Here is a 21,557-nt window from a genome sequence, read left to right on the forward strand (position 1 = left end):
GTCTGCACATCCCACACCCGCACCGTGTGGTCAGATGAGCCTGAGGCCACTCGCGACCCGTCGGGCGAGAACACCACGCCGTCGACCGAGGAGGAATGACCTTCATAAGTTTGTAAGCATGCACTCCACTGCTCTGGTAGCCCGCCCGTTACTTCGATATTTTGTAATCTTTGCTCCTGAAAAGTGTATCGGACTGTGCTCTGTAAAGGACTGAAATGCCAAGCACTACCATAAACTTGTAACGGAGCTTGTGCGAGAATAAAATTGAATGTGAGCACCAATCGCCGAGCATCGTAGAGGAAGGTGTAAAGTTCACTATGATTTCCCTCCATGCGTGATTGTAATGTGTCAATCAAACAAATACTGTCCGAGATTTGACCAAGAAGACTCAGGCATTCGAGCCAATGGAGAAAATGCTGGCGGAGAAAATAGTCGATGCTGTCACCGTCGCGAATCTTTCGTCCACTGTGCTGGACATGATGCACCCAGGAGCGGCACGCGTATTGAACATGCCCAGGAATATAGGCCTCTATGGTGGCGTTATCAATCTCCTTTCGAAGTACTCCCGGGCGCCGTAACTGACAGATATCTTTGTGTAAACCCTCAGAACTTTGGAGCAGGGCAAGACATTTATCGGCCAGAAATCCGTGTGCGGTGGATTCATCAATCATAAATGGTCGTCCCAAGTCGGAATGGCTTTTCTTCATGAGAAATTCCCGAAAAGACAGATGAAGGAGATGGACCGGTGTATGATTGTCGGTGGGAACCCAAAGCACGGAGTGGAGAGAACGCAGCTGGTCGTCAATGTCCGCCTCGTCAATATCAAGCAATCTAGCTAAACATATTATCGACAAGGGATTAGTGAGCAGCACAATGGAACCGACGATGCGCCGAAAATTATGACAGAATTCTTCCCGCTCCTCATCATCCTGCACTCCAGCCACCATCTGACTAAGCACGGGAAGGTAAGTCAATTCGAGTTGCGGCCTCTGTCCGATCGGCTGATCGAGGATCTTGGCAAGACGCTTCGTAGGATTGCCCTTTATGTCACCGATAAACCGACAAACTGTGGCAGCCACAATAAAGAGCGGTACTGCTAGTTGAGTCAAGGTGCTCAGAGCTTGGGTACCCGGCCAATCAGGGGCTAACGACTGGCCAGCCTGAAGAAGAGATTGGTGATCATCTCGAATCCGCGTGAGTTCATCTTTCAGATAGACAGAAATGTCATGTTCGATCGTGTGAAGTGGAATATCATGTAGAGCGACATCCCGATGCGTTTTTACGCTTATCTGGGCAAAGCCGAGGCGGATTGGCAGCTCAGGCCGGCTGGTCAGAAAAACGCGTAAGCGGACCGTGTTCAGCTCTCGTGTGCGGGCGAGTTGAGAGATGATGGTACGTATATCTCCTTCTCGGTCACATTCGTCCAGTGCATCAACCACCAAAATGAGCGGTATCGACGGAATAGAGCCAAGACGGGTGAGAGGCTGAAATATCAGCTTATCAAACTGCTCCTTCAGCGTCCTACCCGCGATCCCAGGATCATCATCGACCGTTCGATGGACATGAGGCTTCAACTCGGGCACCTGACGCACGAGTCCGTGAACGATGGTGGGGAAAAATAAGCGGGCATTCTCACGATCCCGCTCTCCTCGCTTGAAGAAGAAACTTGCCCCGAGCTGATTCTGGTCGTCCAAGGTTTGCGCCACCGTGCGAGATATCGTCGATTTGCCGGTACCAGCCATGCCGCGTAACCAGAAGATAGTCTCGCCGTTGACATCGTTTGCCCAAGTGTCAATATCCCGGAGTAGATCGCCACGAGTTTTGGGATGGCATCGAGCATCGAGTTCGTCGTGATAAGAATTGAATGCGGCACCAGCTGCCTCTGGAAGCTTGCTGAGATCGAGCTTGTGCTTTAGTTCATCGATGCCCTTCCGTATATCACGTAAATCTTCCAGTTTCCTCAACGCCTCTTCTAATTGCTGCCTCGCGATACCGTGTAAATCGCGATCACAGTTCCTGGTCTCGAGCTCGGCACGACTGGCCATCTTGTTGCTCTCATCCTCGAAAGTAGACACCTCTTCCATTCGCCAAAATGCTTCAAATCCACGAGCGATGCTCCCTTTTTCATAGATCCGTATAGCCCGCGCCAGGAATCGTAATATCAGTACATGGAAATCGACCAAGGTAGATTCGAAGTTCTCACATGCCGGAGTTCTTGCAAGAGAGGCCAAAAAGGCCATATATACTTGCAATCGGTTCGATAGGTACAGTGCCATTTCAAGGCCAACGAGAAGAGTCGCCATTTGGCGGTGTTCCGAAACGGCTGCCTGCGCAAAGTTAGAGTGTATATAATTCTTGTCCACCATCTTGGTGATCTTGCTCACGAGCTCGACAAAAGCTTACCTCGAGAAGAAGACGGATGCCAGCCCACGGAAGTCCAATATGCACCGGATCAGCATTAGAGGCGACATCTCCAACCTGCTTCAACCGGTCTAGCCATTGGACAACATTGCCCGCCTTCTCTCTCAAGACGACCGTTTGCCCGCGAAACGTAAAGGTCCATCTCTTCGCCTGGCAGATCTTCTGTTTCTGGCTGGTCGCGGTGAGAGCCTGCTGTACAACGGTGTCGATAACCCCCGTATCGGGCAGGAGATGTTGGCGAATCGTTTCTTGGTCTGGTCCAGAGAGACAGCGGAACACTCGAGTTTGAAAATCCTGCGGCGTTGTGGTTGACGTGGGGAGGTTCTGGCTCTGGCCGCTAGTGGAGCCCTGGGAGGAGATCCTTTGACGGAAGCGCTCGAGCCATGATGGCATTATCGTATGGAATAAAATGGGAATCGGTACAGCTCATGTAGAGATAAACGACATATGAGAAAGAATTGAATTCCAGTTAGAACATCTGCGGTTTAGCGGTCAGGCTGAAATGCGTGCAGTGGAGGTGAGCAGGGTCCATGGCTAAGCTGTACGGCCACAGCGCAACGTGCTGCAGATTGAGAGCGGTAAGGGTGCGCTCAGCCACGCGGCATGTGGCTAAGGCTCGATGCGTAGCTGTGTTTTTAGTTCGCCCGTTCTCGGGTCGCTCCTTAGCTGTTTGTTGATCCGTGGTTCCATGTGTAAAGATTCCAATTGGCTGTGTTCCTTTAGTGACAGAGGATGGGGGAATGGGATGAAAAGAAGGTGAAAAAGAGGAGGGCGAATCAGTCGCGAATAGGAGCTTTCTCCTTCTGACTAATACCCGATGGAAAATCCTTATTCCGTACACTCGATATGATTAGTCCAAAAACTCCGAGCCTTTCTCTAATTAGTCACTCGGCGGGATGGATTTCGGTGGAAGGGAGTGTAAAGGGCCTCCTTTGCAGTACGATTACAGACAGAAGAGGTCCAGGAATGTTGGGCCGGGAGAAGACTGATTGATTGAATCTATCTGAAAAAGGCGTGGGCCAAGACGCCCTCTTCCTTTTTCGGAAAACCTTTCCGTATTTCGCGCGTGCTCCACTTTTAGCCTACTCTCAGCCAATGATCATGCGTTCAAAGGACTCTCGGCAAACTAACTAAATCGGGACGGTTTGTAAAAATATCAACTTCTGTCCACGGGCCCCTTTTTGCAACAAACACCATTGACAGCACCCTCGATGGCACTCAAATCGACGCTAATTCAACGCCACTAAACCGATCTAGTTCGCCGTCGAGTTCTGGGGCGGAGTGTCCTAATGATTGAGGATTTCGACGTTCACTAGCTTCAAACAACCTCAATACCGGTACGCCGATGTAGCGCAGCCTTCACAGGTTCTCCCTCACTACAGATTTGATCCTCCGGGCAATTAACGAATGTCGGGCGAGTTGGAGCGGGTGAACACCGAAATTGAGCGAATGGGGAGTCAAGAAGACCGTCAACAGGGTTCCTGGCGATAAGAAAGCTGCCAGGAAAGCCAACAGCGACAGGAAATGCACCAGGAAGATCAGCAACGACGGCAACAGCATCAACAGGAGCCTCAAAGGCTTCTTTAGATATCACCTCGACGTCCTAGATGACCAATCACAGCGGGCACACGCTCTCGGTCGCCGACAACGCTGGTTGGTCAAAATAGTATTCCTGGCACGTCGGTTTGGTGCCTGTGTAAAATGGTGCAAGGATGGGAGTGCTCGAGCAATCGATCTGGCAATGAACATTTTGGGCCATTTCCCATAGAAAATTTATCAAACTCGTTCCCAACGTGCTCTACAGAGTGCTCTACACCATCGATCAATTTCCGACCTCGCTGTCGTTGTCGGCGTCGTGGTCTGGTTTGGTGTTGGCGGCATCAACATCGATTTCTACGGGTACATGCAAGACAAAATGGAGGTGCGTTGGGAGGCGAGTCCGGTTCGAGAGGTTTGCTGAGCGTCGATTTCACGATGAAGGTGCGTAGATGTAGAGTCGGTAAGCAGAGGTGGATGGTGCTCTCTGGCTGGGCCGTGGACTGGATGGAGTAGTGAATATGATATGAAAAAAAGGAGGCATCTGATTGGTTGTATTAAAGTGTGTGCCGGGCATGCCCGAAATACAGGGTTGCTCGCCGAATTAGGCAAGTGGACCGACTAATTTCTTGGCAACGCGCGAAATATTGGGGCGCATGTGCGAAATACCCATTACCGTAACGGACCGAGCGTTTCTGCCTAAAAGTTTTTGTAGGGTATTCTGATTTACCGGGTCCCTGTTCTCGCCCCCCTTCAATCGAGAGTAATTCGAAGGATCCTTCTCGCAGCTTTGCTGCATGAAAACTTGTCAACAGCCTCCAACTTCCGGCTAATGATTTTTAAGGCTACTAGTGGCAAGTAGCTGAGGCCGTAGTAGATGAATGCGCAAACTACAAAGGGGCTCAAAAAAGGGGTACGGGACACCTCTAAGATGAGCACGTGAGAAGTTGACTAAAGAGTTGCGATTCGATCTCGTCCAACCCTTGCTGGATCTTCTTCGCCATTCATACCGATAACCCAAGTCTGTTAGATATTCCAACATGGATATAGAGGGCCGAGTCACAGCCGCGTTGGAAATGATTCCAAGTCTGTTCTCCCCTCGCATCAGAACGCTCGGTTGGTTCTGAATCATGACTGATGTGAACTTGTCTCCGCAGCATGTGAACGTTGCAAAAGACTAAAAAGGAAATGCGATACCGATCTTCCCTCTTGTCGAGTTTGCAGATTAGCAAATCAAGCCTGTGAGATCAGAGATCCAGTCCTTCAAGAAGTTATTCCACGAAGGTCAGTCTATATCGATGCCTCGATGATTTACGAACTAAACTTCTATATTAGCCAAATCAAGGACCTCCTGGACCGATGGAGCGCTCTTCGAGAACGAGAGACTTCACAAGCTGCACAGATTTCAGGAGATTTGTCACAGAGCAAGCAGCCCATGTCCCATCGACTCAATTTTGACATGCACTTTCCAGCGCCCGACGACAATGACGGTTCTTTCTTGTTCTTCGGATCCTCTTCCGTCTATGTGCTCTCCATAGAGCTTTTGGCAATTGCTTGCCCAGAATCTACCATGTTGAGGCCACCTGAAAACGTGAGCGGGAGAGATAATGGAATCCAACAACCCAGCGTTCAAAGTTTGGACAATGTGTCGCTGAGGGTGATCCCCTCAAAAGTTGATATACTCAAACTCTTCGATACATATCAGGAATCATGTATGATTTTCTGGCCCTTCCCGATCGAATCAGTCAGCGACGACGACATCGCGACCTTCCTTCAATCTACCCAGGAAGCAACTTCCGATTCCGGACCACCTACCAGAGTAGGAGCATATTCAAATTTCCTCATAGCAATGATATGCTCCATCTCGGCAGCCCACAGCTCTCGGACAATATCTACGATGGGGGCATATGAAGACTTCTTTTACCGCTGTGCCCTGAAATTGATGAAGGAAGTTCTCTCTGAAGCAACTCACGAATCCCTGAGGGGTTTGATGATGATTATCATTTATCTTCTTTTTCGGCCACAAAGGGGAGACTTGTGGATGCTTCTACAATCAGCCTGCAGATTGGCTGTCGAGCTTGGGTATCACAGGCAGGATGCGCCTTTCTCAGAGGACTTTGATCAGAGATCTTGGAGAAGTTACACTTTCTGGTCGCTCTACCGACTTGAACACACCGTCGCTGAGGTATATGGCCGGCCTTCGGATGATTTGGAGTCGATTAGCACGATCGAACTTCCACCCATGGCCCTTCCGAGTTTTGATATGAAACGACTTTCCACTCTTACGGGCACGACGTTTGTGGCCTTGGTCGGCTTGAGTCGCATTCGATCAGAAATCTTCAAAACTCTGTATCTTCCGGCAAGCGCTTCCCCCCTGGGCCTGGAGGACCCGTTTTACTTGGCCAAACTCAGGCAGATTGAAAAATGGTGTCAAAAAACAATGGGAGGCGTCAAAGACAGATTCAGCGATGTTGTCTTCAGAATTGCTTACCATTCGGCGATGATTTTCCTTTTTCAGAAGTCGTTACTTCGGGTCATTTCCAGCATCGGAGAGTCACCGATTAATCAGCAGAGGATGGCCAGCAGTGTTGCGGTCCAAAGCTTCAAATCCGCGGGCCACCTCATCGACATCTATGAGACTCTCATCTTGTCTGACGAAGGACAAGGACTCTCGAACTATCCAGTGACATTTGTCTCCGCACACGAGATATATGCTGCCGGCTTGACGCTCATGGCTCATTGTATTTGTCTCCTGGATGGCCGTGTGGGCCGGATTGAGTTCCCAATCCACTCGTCTCAGCCTCTGTTGCAAGCCACTTCTTCACCTCTTCATCAAAGTTTCTTCACGCATGAGGAAACGGGACGAATCCATGCGCTCTCGGCAACATGTCTGTCGCTCCTGACATGGTGTGCAATCCAATGGCCCGGCATGAGTGGCATGGTTGAGATTTATAGGGAAGTATCGGCCACCACCCTCCCAATGATGGCTCGACAAGGACTAGCATAGCCATTCCAGCTCCAATCCGAAAGTCATCGCGAGCACCATCATGTCACGATCGCCGGCTCCGTCCACTCCGGCGTTTGAAACTGTCCATCCAAGAAGTCAAAAGCAGTTTCGTCCCCAGCGAATTCATCAAATCGCGAAAAGTCCCAGCCAAAGGCGTCAGCATTGGTCATATCGATGTCCATGGTCAATTGCGACATCAAGCTGGTGTTCTCCCATGATAACGCTTCGAACCTGGTCGTTCCGGGATACAATAAATGAGCAAGTTCTTCATCTTGCTGCCGAGTAAACGTCAAACCGGGGTCGGTTCCGGACATGAGCGCCGGGATTAGTGGCTCAAGAAGCCGGTGATAGACTTCTAGACAACGAGAGACCTCGGGCCAAACCTGGGACGAGACATTTTGCAGATTCAGCGAAAATAACGTTGTCATGGCGGAGATTTCCTGAGGGCTGAATTTGGTGAGAATCAATTTCGATCCGTGGCGCAGACAGAAGAGGACGATAATGGCCGAGCCAAACGTGTGATGCGCCGCGAGCCACGGGCGGCGAAAGTAACCGGCATGGATGTCTTTACCATAACTGGAAGCGACGGCACACGCATTCTCGAATGCAATAAGAAGGCTCCTGGGCGTTGGCTTCGGTGTTAGCGGGGATGGTCGATGGAGGTAAGTCAAGGCGTTATGATATGCAGTCTCCGTCCACACATAAGTCTCGCGATGCTTATGGTACCATGAACGAAGTTTGCCCTCCATTTCCGATAACCATTCGTCCCATGAATGGCCGAAGGGCTTCCCTCTGAAGTGGACCTCGACCATGTCTGAATGAATTTGTCGATACTCAAGCCAATGAAGTGCTGGCTCCTTGGACGGAGCCATGGCCATCGAGACGGCATCCTCTGCTGCAAAAACCTTGTCATCCAGAGCCGAGAAATGATGTGAGTTAATGGCCGCATCGGATAAAGAAATGGGATATTGCAGGGCGGCACACACATGTCTGTCAAAGCAGTAGCTCATCCAGAAGAGGCGCCTCCTCAAATCCGCCGACCAGTCGCCGGAAACCATGGAGTCGTTGGGTTCTCGATGCAACCCCAGCTTCAGGCAAAGTCTCATGGCAGACCCAGAGAGCATCCAAACACTGGCACACCGGGGATTGATGGTTCCGTAATGAAGAATGAGAAGAGTCGCCTGCAGTTCCGACATCTCTGTCGGGAAAATACTGGGACTCGACAAATGTTTGACGCCATCTTGGAAAAGAGTTTCGGAAAATGCCATTCGCTGTGGTCCATGACCGCTAGACGCGCTTCCAAGGGACACAGAGATGGCGAGAACGACATGGACTATGAGAAAATCAAAGTCGGGAGGAACCCTGGTCAATTTGTCGTCGTGGATGACACGGAGAATTCTGCGGACTTGAGTCCATAATGTGGGCTCGTACACCATCGGCAAGAGCGAATGGACTTTCTCAATAAAGACTTTTACCAGCGTTCGGACAATGCGAGGAGGTATGACTCCAAGATTCTTGACACTGATTAATCCTGGGGTTTGATCATTGGCAGCTGCTGACATGCCCTCCAGGGTTCCATTCTGAAGACCATTGGATGCAAAGACTCGAGAAGACGTTAATCCCATCATATTACGAGGTATATCGGCCTTTGAACCGGGAGAAGGAGTTGTGGACCCAATAATTTTAGCGATGCTCGAACATTGTTTCGCTCGAGCTAGCAATTGACTGGGGTGACGTGTCTCGAGGTTGCGGGGCGTGAGAGAAGATTGTTCGGACCTTTCATCATTCCGAGGGTTTGTTGTTTGTCCGTGAATCGCATAATCCTGGGACAACTTGGTCTCAATTCGTCGGATGTCATCTCTGAGGAACTGCGTGATGCTTCGTGGGACATCTTCAATTCCGCTCACGTCGGAACCGGTACATTTTGCACGTGCCAAAACACATTGAGAGCAAGGGTTTCCTTTATCGCACTGCAGATATGAATCAACACTCGAACTGTGGGCAGTAGCCGATGAGGCCAACAGCAATATCTCACCTTGATCTTCTTTACCCGACAACGGGCACATGATAACGCTGATCGTTGACATCCTATGACCTTGCGTGGCATATGGAGACGTGTCGAGGCGATAACGTGGTGGAAAGGATATCAACACTCCTTTTTATGGAATTCCCATGGCTGTAATGATTATCTCAACCACTCTTGTATAGCGAACCAGGATGCACCACTGTCGCTCACAGCTTTGTAAAATCTTTTCGACGGCAAATTATAGAAGAGACAGTGGTACCAATGCAGAGGCGGAGGAGAACCCGGCGAACAACGCTCGCACAACTAGGCTCGATTGGTGCTTAGACAAACTCTCTGCCAAGAGGTCTCTCCCGAGTCGACATTGGCGTTTGATATTTAATGAACTGGGTCTTCTAGCTCCGCATCGAAGCGTCGGACTTGGGGAATCGCCCTTATTTATAGTGATGGCGTTATCCGGGGCTATGATGGCCTTGTTCGGTCCCGCTACCGCGAAGCCATTAAAATTGTCATCGTTGCCGTTCAAGTGGCCCTGAGGCTGTTTTGGGTCGTCAGATACCCTGCTGCTTCGACGTCTTGCACCGAGGAATCAGAGGGCGGTGTATTTTCGATCAGATCATTGACAGGATCATCCAGTCGTTGTCCTGGCAGTGTGGGTCACCCCCGGTAGGCGCTAATGACTCGTCGGGTCACCGTCAGCACAGGTACATCTATGGGCTTGGGCACTGATGTCACCACTATAGGTTGCAGGTCACCTCCAACGGGTTCAACAGGGTTGATACCTAGCTTTGGGTGTGCTATCGGCATCGGACTTGGGGGTGTTAGGGCAGATTGGAACCACCGTGCGCTTGGCCTGTGAATCGACTATTTCATCAGACAATAATCTGACGGGCAAATCCTCACAGGCGTTAAGCAGATTGGGGGGCCTTGAAGGTATGTTAGTTCTATGAGCAACGAGCGGCCATATAGATGCTTACCAATGCAAGCACTGTCCGCCCTAGGTAACCGTCATGAGACTAGGAGAAGGGAAGCAAAGACATAAGCTGGGAATTGAGCAGCTACAAGTACGGCCAATTACGACTTCGTTGGTATGATCATCCTTTCAAGTGGGACATCTTAGACGTCAATCACGAACTCTGCAAGATTAAACCGTAAGGTCTGGAGCGGCGGTGGAGGGAGACTTTTAGGAGACTAAGGGCCTCTGCATTGTGTACAGCAACTCCTTTAAACAGCATATGAAGCCACCTCCAGTCCCACTACTTCGTCAGGTTTGTCATGAACCGATTGCTAGCCTAGCCGAAGGAGCTGTCGTAGCAGTGAGTTAAGCAATGGAGACGTCTGATCACAAGCAGTTTCAGTTGGTTCTACACGCTTCCCGGCAGGAAGACTCGTATACCCACAGAGTAGTGTGTTGGTCCCATTATCCAAGGCTGACTCTGGCGGCTTCAGTGACAGAGCTTTTCGGACTGCTGTGAAAGTGTGTTGAAGGCTAGCCTAATCTATGAACAATCGTGGCCGTTTTGTAGGCGCCGTCCTTGACGTCTTGGCTCACACAATGTTCATACACAATAAGTTCCTTGGCGCATTGGCCAGAATCACCCCGGGGGCAGTGTGCCAATATCCTTCCATCTCTCTCGCTACTAGATCTTAGAAGCACCCTGGACGATTTCCAATACCGGCCTTTCAATAAGTCAAGATGAAACAACGTCGTCTTCAGCCCGAGGACTACAGGATCGGATGGATTTGCGCTCTTCCCATTGAGCTGCAGGCCGCGTCAGAGATGCTCGACGAGGAGCATCATGACCTTCCCCGAGATGCAAATCATCCGAACATTTACACTCTCGGCCGTGTTAACCACCATAATATTGTCATCGTGTGCTTACCTGCTGGCCAGATCGGGCCCAGTTCTGCCGCTACGGTCGTCGGCCAGATGAAGTCCAAGTTCCCGCTCATGGAACATATGTTAATGGTCGGTGTAGGGGGCGGCGTCCCAAGTCGTGAGTGGGATATACGACTTGGGGATGTAGTGGTCAGCCAACCACATATGGGACGCAGTGGCGTAGTTCAATATGACTTCGGCAATTCCCTCCCAATTCAGCAGTTTACGGGATAAGGCAGGGTCTGATTTCCTGTTTGAATCGACTTACGAACACACTGGAGGAACTGCATGTGACGTTTGCAGCGGAGATAGGTTGGTGTTTCGAAGAGAGCGGGAAAATGAGGATGTCGTGGTACACTATGGCACAATAGGTTCCGGGAGTCAAGTCATAAGAGATGGTGTCACCAGAGACAAGCTCAGCTCAGAGCCAGGCGGAGTGCTCTGTTTTGAAATGGAAGCAGCAGGTGTGATGAGCCGTTTTCCATGTCTGGTCATACGAGGGATCTGCGACTATGCCGATTCACATAAGAACAAGACGTGGCAGCCTTATGCAGCAGCAACTGCAGCGGCATTTGCAAAGGTACTTCTATCAGTGATTCCTGCCGCCGATGTCCGTCGTTTAAACTATGGACCAGAGTCCGATTGGGACAAGTTGCTGCCAATCGCTTCCGAGGCAACCTTCAACTCATACGAGAAGCGACATCACTCCTTCTGTCTCCCGGACACGCGAGTCGCCGTGCTCGACGAGATCTATGCGTGGGCTGACGGAGATAGCGAACAACGCATCTTCTGGCTGAATGGTATGGCCGGAACTGGAAAATCCACGATTGCGCGTACCGTCGCCCGCAAATGTTACGAAGTGAAGAGGCTGGGGGGTAGCTTCTTCTTCTCAAGAAGTGTTGGAGACGTCAGTCATACTGGCAAGTTCTGTACGACGATTGCCTGGCAGTTAGCAAATGCTTTCCCAGCACTCCATACCCTCATTCATGCAGCAATTATGGAGAATAGGGATATCGCCAACCAGACTCTACGCGACCAGTGGTATCAGCTCATCTTGCAGCCCCTCTCAAATTTCAGCAAGAATACGTCTCAACCTTCACTTATCATTGCGATAGACGCCTTGGATGAGTGTGATGGAGCCAGCGACGTCAGGTTGCTTCTTCGGCTCATTGCCGAGGCAAATGGAATTATGAAGTTCCGAATCTTCATCACAAGTAGGCCAGACACGCCAATACGCCTCGGTTTTCGTGCTCTACCGGGAATTCTATACCACGACCTAATCCTCCATGATATTTCCCGGGCTATTGTCGACCATGACATACGGATGTTTCTAGACGCCCAGTTCAAGGCGATCAGGGAGGATTCTGAATATCCTCTGGCGGACTGGCCCGAAAAAGGCACGGTAGATATTCTCGTGCAAAAGGGGGGCGGCTTATTCATCTATGCGGCCACTATTTGTCGCTTCATAACAACCAATGAGAAGTGGCCGCCACGAAGACTCCTTGAGATTTTTCTAACTCCGCTGCGTCCCGATCTCTCGCGTGCCAATGTTCGCCAAATTCCTTTGGCCAGTCCTACTTCGGAGCTTGATGCCATGTACACGCAAATTTTAATGAACTCATTCATGGGCGTCACACAAGACGAAGAGGAGCTTTCCTTAGAATTTAAGCAGATTGTTGGTTCCATTGTCCTCCTCTCGGAACCTTTATCTCCTGCTGCCCTGGGGACGCTATTAGACATCGATGAAGAGACGGTATACGTGAGGTTGCGTGATTTGCGTTCGGTCATTAGGGTGCAAGATGATCGGAACTCGCCGGTCCGCTTATTACACCCCTCATTTCGTGATTTTCTCCTAGATAATGGGAGATGTAAGGATCCGCTCTTCCAAGTGGACGAGAGAAAAGGACATCAATTCTTAGCAAGATGTTGTCTCAACCAACTTTCGAGTCCTGCTGGACTTAAAAGGGATATCTGCGGCCTAGAATGGCCTGGTACTCTCATAGAGGATGTTGACAGATCTGAAGTCGCCGGGAAACTGCCGACTGAATTGCAGTATGCGTGTCGATATTGGGTCCAGCACCTTCAGCATGGCGAGCAACCCCTTGATGACAATGGCGGTGTTTATGCATTCTTGCAGCAGCACTTGCTCCATTGGCTTGAGTCCCTCGGCCTGATTGGAAATTTATCCGATAGTGTAAAGATGGTCATTGCATTGCAGTCTATGGTGGTGAGCAGCCCTGCGACCAATCATCATTACTTTTTGTGCTAATATATGTGGTGTTTGCCGCAAGAGGGACCAATCTTCTGATTTACAGGCACTAATCCATGACGCACGGCGGTTCATCCTCTATAACAGGCCAATCATTGAAAAGGCACCTCTCCAGCTATATTCTGGGGCTCTCGTTTTCGCGCCACAAACTAGTGTAATCCGGAGACAGTTTCTGGACCAGGCATTTCAATGTATTCATCACTTGCCGGAAGTGGAAGAGTATTGGTGCTCAGCTATTATGACGTTGGAGGGCTATACAACCACAATCTGGTCATTGGTATTTTCACCAGACAGCCAGTTACTAGCTTCCACATCCGCCAATAACATAGTCAAACTCTCACATACGGCCACCGGAGCGTTGTCTATGACTTTTGAGGGCCATTCAGATTGGGTCTTCGCGATGACCTTTTCACCAGATGGGAAGCTCCTTGCCTCGGCATCAGATGACGGAACGGTCAAACTTTGGGATGTGGAAATTGGAGAGTTACACAAAACTCTTAGCGAAGCCACTTATTGTTCTCCTCTCAAAGCCCCAGTGACTCGTGGCAGTGCTTCGGTGGCCTTTTCACCTGATGGACAGCTGTTTGCCTCTGCAGCGCCCGACAGAACAATCCGGCTTTGGAATCCAAGAACTGGTTTGCTGCTCAGTACCTTTACGGGGATATGCCCTATAGTATTCTCACCGGACAGCCAACTACTTACTTCCGTACCAGCCGACAAAGTAGTTAGCCTCCGGAATGCATCCACCGGAGTGTTATCCCTTACTCTTGAAGGTCATTTAAATTGGGTCGTTGCCGTGGCCTTTTCACCGGATGGGCGACTCTTTGCCTCTGCCTCATGCGATACTACGATCAAACTCTGGAATTTGGCCGTAGGAGCGTGCTGCAACACCCTCCAAGGTCATTCAGATTGGGGTCCTACAGTGTCCTTTTTACAGGATGGGCAGCTCCTTGCCTCGACAACACCTAGTGGTACAGTGGAACTTTGGGATGTGAAGACGGGAGAGTTACGTAGGACTCTAAAGGCACGACATGTAACATTTTCCCCTAACGGACAGCTCCTTGCCTGCACACCATATGACTTCATGAAGGGCGGCTCCACAATCCAACTTTGGGACATCGAGACGGGAGAGTTGCGCGAAACTCTAAAAGGCCACTCGTGTTCAGTCGGGCCATTAGCCTTCTCGCCCAACGGTCAGCTCCTTGCCTCTGGGTCGGAAGATGAGACCGTCCGGCTTTGGGACTTAAGGACTAGAACATTGCAAGGTCATCAGCATCACTCAGCTCGCGTATCAGCAGTGGCCTTTTCACTGGACGGCAAGCTTCTTGTCTCAGCATCCCTGGATGGCACAGTTAAGCTGTGGGATTCGGGAACGGGCGTGTTGATCGACACCTTTAAGGGTCATTCCAAGTCGGTTTTCGATATTGCCTTCTCATCTACTGGCGAACTCCTTGCTACGGCATCTTCGGATAACTCGGTAATATTGTGGAATTTGAAACTGCGAATGTTGATCCACACTCTTCTGGGTCATTCTAGCTCGGTATTCGACGTGGCTTTTTCATCCGATTGTCGGCTGCTCGCTTCCGCGTCAGACGACAAGACTGTTAGGCTCTGGGATGTGGAAAATGGAGTGCCATACGATAGCCCTTATCATCATCCAGGTCAAGTTACGACAGTGGCCTTTTCACCTAATGGACAGCTCCTTGCCTCCGTGTCGGCCGGAACAGGTCCTCCGACGGTGAGGATCTGGGATTTGTCCTCAAGATCAGTACTTGGCACCTTTACAGAACGCACTCGTGCGATTTGGGCAATGGCCTTTTCACCCAATGGAGAGCTCCTTGTGTCTACATCATATAATAAGGAGGTCATGCTCTGGCCCATTAGATCAGGACGAATGATCAAGAGAATCTTTGTTGGATGCGAAATCCGTGAGCTCTCGTTTTCTTCTGATGGTTCACTTATCAACACGGATCGTGGTGCATTAGAGCTTCGCAGTCTCCAACACTCCAATGATGAACCATTCTCAATTCAGTCATGCTTATATATTAAAGACCGGTGGATTGCCTTGGGAACAAAAAATGTCCTATGGCTTCCCCACGACTATCGAGCGGCACGTTCAGCTGTTCAAAGCGACACCGTTGTATTGAGACATGCTTCTGGCAGATTTTCTCTTGTAAAATTCGACTTGGACGCTATTGTCCGTATGGACCTCGCGAGTCAAGAATCGAGGGTCTTCAAGCATCGTTTGGCGAAGCGGAAAATGGCCAGCAAGGAAAGCGAATTATATGTCGACGGCATTTATATTCCATGCAAAAAGATGAACAAAGAGACTGCACGACATGACTCCCCTCCTCAAGAACGATATGGTCAAAGGTAATCGGAACTTCGTGGAACCTGAAGGTGCTCTCCTTGGCCTCACTTTAATTACTAACCTTGGAGTAGCCAGCGCATTCCCCCTACTACTATCCAACACCCCAGCCTGTTCGCTTCCTCGCTTGAAATCATTCCTCGATTCGGTCGAACTGACTTTCTCGGCATGCTTGATCAGGGCTGCGACACATCTGCATGTATGGAACTAAACCATCCACGAAATATTGGCCCTAAAATTCGTCCTAAGCTACCCGAAAGAACCCATAACGGAGCCTTCTGCTTTTCACTTAGAATCTGATCGCTAACATAAATCGATATCGCAGATGACGCTATAATTGCCAAGTTACTGCCTGCTAACCCAGACCTAGACACCGTCGGGGAGTGCTATCAGACGTGGCACAAACAAAACTTGAAGGAACTGCAACGCTGGGAATGCAACCCGGTTTTCAAATGCGACGGATCATCATGGTATGTTTCTACAAGTTTACGCAACAAAGAGACCCTCAACAGACATCTGAATCTGCGCAGGAGAATAACCTTCTATCCATTCGGATATCACAAGGATCACATGTCCTTGCATCCCCAGCTTGTGGATGATAGAATGGAACCAGAAAATTCGTATGTCTGTGTCCAGTTTGCACTTATCCTGTGGAGTCCGAGCCAATCATTCAAATTTGCCCCCCGTGGTAGGATATTCCTCCTTTCCATGATTAGCTTGTTCCATCTAACACAGAGCAGTTGCGAACCATCGTTTCAATATTTGCGAAGAGGATTGGGGTCTGCTATTCCAGCAGCACCCTTGGGAAGACCTTCAAGACTCTCCAGGTGTGGAGAATGAAGAAGTCAACATCACAGCCCATGTTCGAGTCGTTAAGGACCCCAGATGTGTATTACGGCCTAGTACCCAGACGTAGGCATTCGGTTCAAGATGACTGGAAATACTCTGACATATCGGTTAGTTACAACTCAAAGAAAGAGACGGGAATGGTCGGCTTGATAAACCAAGGTGCGACTGGTTCTATCAACACCATTTTACAGTCTCTGTACTTCATCAATGCATTTCGAAAGGTATGCCCATTTTCGCTCATGGACGACTCTGCCAGGGAACTAAGAGAAGCATCCAGGCAGTGTATCAGATCCCTACAGAGAAAACTGCAACGGCTGATATTGCATGGGCACTCCAACGTCTATTCCTCTCATTGCAGACAAGTAATACCCCCGTCTCAACACGGGAATTGACCAATTCGTTCTGCTGGGATTGGAAAGAATGCTTCAAACAGCGAGACGCTTTTAATTTATTAAACGAGCTGATAGCGCGGCTTGAGAAGAGAATCAAAGGAACTCCGGTTGAAGACGCGCCGTCGGATCTCTTCTTCGGGAAACAGAAAACTTATATCCGGTGTGTCCACGTCGAGCTCGAGTCATCACGGCTAGAGCAATTCTTCTCTCTTGGTTTACATGTTGGGGGCTGTCGCTCCCTAGATGCCAGTTTTCGAGAGTTTATTAAAATCGAGTGGGTCCATAAATACTACACTGGACAACGATACGGATTCCAGGATGCTACAAAGGGCATTGTTTTCGAAATGCTCCCTCCCGTTCTTTTTCTTCGGTTGAATCGATTCAGATATGATGTCGACCGCGATGCATTGACGATACTTCACGACTACTATGAGTTTCCGGAAGAGTTCGATGCCGCTCCATATCTTTCGGCTCGTGCACGCGATTTCGGACCTTGGACGTACTTACTGGTCAGTGTCATCGTGCGTGAGGGTGACGATATCGACGACGGCTATTACTATGCATTCCTGCGCCCGACAAAGGATGGTTCATTCTATAAATTCTACAACGACCGAGTCACTCCAGCAGCATTAAAGGACGTTACCGAGGCCAATTTTGGAGGAAACCAAAATAAGCGACATGTGAGCCCGGCAATACTAATCTACATTCGAAAGTCACGATTAGATGATGTTTTCGACGGTGCTGCAAAGCATAACGCTTCTGACCAAGACTGCGGCATAGTATGACTTCGGGATTCCGGTTTGCCAGCCTCGTCGCTCCACAACCTCCTCCCTCCACCATCACCCCCTTCCGCCGTGACCGCGATTTGTCGAACTCGAGCCGGTGGAATGGCGGAACAAATGGTTATGACTAATGAACGATTTGTGACGCAGGGGTCGGAGAAGCGAGGAGAATCGGCATATCTTATGGCGCCTGTTATGAGACCAACAGGAGAAATGTGTAGGTGAGGGGATCTGTAGAAAAAGCAATAGTTCATATGCAGTGAATTAAAACTATTTTTGCTTGTTCAAAATCAGCGTCTGGGTCCTGAACATGATCATTTATCAGGACGTATGCTAGTGTGCACTACTTCGACTTCGTCATGGAAGGCAATATCGGCATTGCAGAAGCCTGATTTTCAATTACCCCCCCGTTCGTCATGATTGGGGCATCTAAAATTCTCCGTCGAATACTGTACAAGTTTTGCGCGACACTCGTTTCTTTAAGCAAATGTTGAACAGTTGAACAGTAGCAAGTGCGCCTTTACTGGGAAAAAGGGGTTATCACTCCTATGTGGGGTATAGGGGTAGGAATAGGAGAAGGAGAACCGGTTAACCAAACGTGTGTAAATACCAGCAACCTGGCAGGACCCAGTTGCCAGAGCATTCCCGGTCTGATAGCAAACTTCCGGACGCCTTCCACCACAGCGGCCGACCCCATCTTCCATCAGCTATCATGGTATGTAAATAATCCATGGTCAACGAATACGTCGACGGTAAGGCTCTCTCGTAGACTGATCTTCTCAAAAGGCGTGTGTTATGGGTAGGCGTGTCGGGCACCCAAGTTGGCCCCCCCCCCCCAACATTAAGTCAGCCAATCAGGACAGGTGTGAAAGAGGCGAGTTAGAGCGGCGATGCTCACTCACTAGAACGGGAAGGGCAATCGGGATTTTAAGAATCTGAGCTATAGTTATGGGGTTATATTGTAAAGGTGATGAACGGTTTAGCACTTGAGTGCCTGTCATGCAGGGAGGATGTCGTCGTCAAAGCTGTTGAGCAACCACACACCAAACTCTAATTACAAGAAAAGTTCAATGCTCTCCCATCTTTCTACCCACCCACGTTTGCTTGCCCCTTACATAATCCATGCACGTAGGGCCCCGCTACAATATATTGTGGATAAGGGTGTAAAAAGTTAGTGTGCATCCACTATACGGAGCAGGTGACTCGGAATAGTTGAGAGGCCGACACTTTACTGCGGAACCATTGGCAGTGGTCCTCCGTCATTCTGTCGTTCACCCCATTATCCCGCATGAGCCGCCACTGCTCAGCTACCTGCCTGATCGTGAGTAGCATGCCGCTCTCCAGATAGAGCGCTCTTAGAGATATCATGCGCATAAGGTCATCCCGGCCCTCAAACAGGTCACGGATGTGTAGATTCCTGCCAATGATGGTTCCCCGAGTCAGTCATGCCCTGGTTTGAGCACATATCCAAGGCATACCCCTTGCACCACTTTGATTCGATATCTCTGAACTCCAGAATCATGGAGACATCTAGATAGATCGGGTTGCACATCTACATCTACCCAACTTCTTCCTGTTCGATACTGGAGGAGAGAGACCATCCAACACCATATATGCCCTTGGTGTCTCCAAAATACTCTAGAGGCATGGACTTGCGAAGTAATCTCAAGCTTGATATTTCACATCTTGTCTTTCCAGATATCCGTCAGGAAATCCTCCGCTTTGGTGAACTGTAAATGTGGAAGAAGCTGGTTCCACTCATCTGTGACTGCGAAGGCCCCTCTAAGAGCTGATAGTAGAAGACTGGCCGTCATAGATTCGGATACGGTTGCCCTCATTTCGGGAGGTATCGCTGGATGATCGGCTTGAGGAATCCATGAAGTGTTCAACTTCCCAGCTTCAAGATCTGCCCTCGAGACTGTCTCTATCTTGAAGGGCCCTAGGAGAATAGAGCTTAATAATGTGCAAAGAGCTTGACCGGGACAACCATACCGCGTATCAACTGGAGAAGCTTTAAGAGCTCGAAATTCGTGGTCGTTGTACCCGTGATACCACCTCTCTCCGGCCATACATCCTTGTAGTCAATGGCTTCGACCACAACTCTGGTCAAATCTTGTACTGTCGTCAACGTTATCGGAAAATCACCATCGGCGGGTGCTATGACGCGGCGGTTTTGCAAATCCCAAGGAGTGTTGAAGAGTTGCACATGCGTAGTGGAGGGATATGGAAGGCTGAAGTAGTTCAAGAACAGGCCCGGTTGGAAAAGACAATATTCCAATACCTATCAAGGTAAATACCAACGACAGTATGAGGCAGAACGATTCATATTCTCACCTTCTTGTCCCTGTTGACCTCCTGCAAGTATTCGTGCACAATATCTTTGGATTTGTAATGAGGGCTACCGCTATTACTCCGTCTGTACATACCTCGTTAATATATGACACATCGTGCACCAGAGAAAATATTCGCCAATGACTTACAAACCCCACTCACTCGGTGCAAACCTCCTCACACCGGCTGCGATGCTCGCATCGATCAAATTCTTCTGCGCTGTGCCTTCTGGATCTGAGTGGGACACGATAAAAGAGAGTACAGCGCCCACGCCTTGCAAATGTCTTGTCAAGTTCGCCGTGTCATTGTAGTCGACTTGCACGACTGTGACTCCTTGCAGCGTAAGTTTGGAGGCTTCCTGACATGCCAGGAACATCAGTTTGAGAAATAACCCGACATACATGACCTCTTACCGAACGAGTGAAGACGATGAGTTCATGTGTTCCCTTGGCCACAAGCCCATCCAGAATCTCTCGCCCAACGTCTCAAATGGCAGAAATGTCAGTATGATGCTAACTCGTGGAAGCCAAATCTAGGATATCTCAGGGCACATGAACCAAACTTACTTCCAGCACCTCCAGCCAGTACAATCCGAACCATTTTATGATAACCTCAAAAGGATAACAACTTGATCAAAGGCGCGGGCATAGAAGTATGCTTACTTCTAAAGTCAAGTCTTCACGTCAATAAGTGTCCTGGAATAGAATAGGGAAGGGGGGAAATAAGACGGGACCTAATGTAAAGTCTACGTCCAAGTCTCGACCTGGGTAAGCTTTAGGCAGTAAGCCCTAAGCAGGTCCATAGTCATTCTTAGCGGGCCCACTTAACGTTCCCCCCTGGTTAGGCCCCGTGCTTGGTCCTGCGTTGGCCCCGCATGACGAAAAGCCCCCGTAAAATTCTTATAGTCCAACGCGAGTTCTCCCGCGGAATTTGGCGGTTGGCGCCGCTGCTTTCATTCTACCTCACAAACTGCTTGCTCACCATAGCTATGCGCAAAACTTATCCATCAGGCTGGCGATTCTACGAATGGGATTCGGACCGACGACTTGAACTCCGACATAGCGCAACGGTCCATGCCTGTCCTCGCCTCGACTCCGGATACCGCACTCGACTACCGCATGCCGCATGCCAATCTCCCACCTATTTCACACCTATTTTGCTGCTCAAATTGTGTACCTTTTTCGCTATTACTATGAAGCCTTCTTCCCTCTAGTAAATTGTTTGGTGTCGACCTTTTGTAGTGTTGACAACCTGCTGTTTGCAGCCTCGCGTTCTGTGAGTCGGGTAGAAGCCCGGCGGCCGGCGCATCTCTCTTTCGCTCCGTCTTCTTTACTACACGACCTCCTCTTGTCATCTTTGCTGGCACTGGTTACGAACCATCTCGAGTCTGAGGTGGTCCACAGACTGGATCCGATACGTGGATCATTTCGATATCGAGGACATCGATATCTATCGAGTAGGGTGCCCCCCCTCCACATGGTCCCACAGACTGGATCCGATGACGATGCGGCAAGGGGAGTTCCCACGTGACATCGCCAAGCCATAGGATTACGTGATTGGCCAGCATGTCGCTCTTGGCGTCGCCACACAACGCCAAGCCCTAACCAGGCAATTCCAAAATTTAAAAAAAAAATAAAAAAAATAAAAAAAATCAAGTTTATATTTTATACTGCCAAATTTTGATTCAAAATTGACACCAA

General features: G+C 49.6%; 5 protein-coding genes across 5 annotated transcripts; 2 read left to right on the forward strand and 3 right to left on the reverse strand.

Annotated features, from left to right (window-relative positions):
• Window positions 1-102: 102 nt before the first annotated feature.
• Z518_06592 (uncharacterized protein) lies at window positions 103-2,814 on the reverse strand (the record flags this gene model as incomplete). Its single annotated transcript, XM_013414724.1, has 3 exons — window positions 103-200; window positions 230-2,327; window positions 2,404-2,814. The coding sequence occupies 3 exons, from the start codon at window positions 2,812-2,814 to the stop codon at window positions 103-105; spliced, it is 2,607 nt and encodes an 868-aa protein (XP_013270178.1).
• Window positions 2,815-5,263: 2,449 nt separating this feature from the next.
• Window positions 5,264-6,964, forward strand: Z518_06593 (uncharacterized protein; the record flags this gene model as incomplete). Its single annotated transcript, XM_013414725.1, has 1 exon — window positions 5,264-6,964. The coding sequence occupies one exon, from the start codon at window positions 5,264-5,266 to the stop codon at window positions 6,962-6,964; it is 1,701 nt and encodes a 566-aa protein (XP_013270179.1).
• Window positions 6,965-7,002: 38 nt separating this feature from the next.
• Z518_06594 (uncharacterized protein) lies at window positions 7,003-9,051 on the reverse strand (the record flags this gene model as incomplete). Its single annotated transcript, XM_013414726.1, has 1 exon — window positions 7,003-9,051. The coding sequence occupies one exon, from the start codon at window positions 9,049-9,051 to the stop codon at window positions 7,003-7,005; it is 2,049 nt and encodes a 682-aa protein (XP_013270180.1).
• A 1,632-nt stretch (window positions 9,052-10,683) lies between these two features.
• Z518_06595 (uncharacterized protein) lies at window positions 10,684-17,529 on the forward strand (the record flags this gene model as incomplete). The annotated part of the gene is made up of 9 exons (XM_013414727.1): window positions 10,684-10,956; window positions 11,051-13,093; window positions 13,182-15,508; window positions 15,578-15,702; window positions 15,874-15,973; window positions 16,034-16,188; window positions 16,241-16,415; window positions 16,465-16,573; window positions 16,630-17,529. 9 exons carry the CDS (start codon window positions 10,684-10,686, stop codon window positions 17,527-17,529), a joined length of 6,207 nt encoding a protein of 2,068 aa, XP_013270181.1.
• A 1,676-nt stretch (window positions 17,530-19,205) lies between these two features.
• Window positions 19,206-20,457, reverse strand: Z518_06596 (uncharacterized protein; the record flags this gene model as incomplete). Its single annotated transcript, XM_013414728.1, has 6 exons — window positions 19,206-19,465; window positions 19,519-19,807; window positions 19,861-19,942; window positions 20,007-20,215; window positions 20,271-20,341; window positions 20,424-20,457. 6 exons carry the CDS (start codon window positions 20,455-20,457, stop codon window positions 19,206-19,208), a joined length of 945 nt encoding a protein of 314 aa, XP_013270182.1.
• Between the last annotated feature and the right edge of the window lie 1,100 nt (window positions 20,458-21,557).

The sequence above is a fragment of the Rhinocladiella mackenziei genome, assembly GCF_000835555.1.
Source record: "Rhinocladiella mackenziei CBS 650.93 unplaced genomic scaffold supercont1.5, whole genome shotgun sequence".
Lineage (NCBI taxonomy): Eukaryota > Fungi > Ascomycota > Eurotiomycetes > Chaetothyriales > Herpotrichiellaceae > Rhinocladiella > Rhinocladiella mackenziei.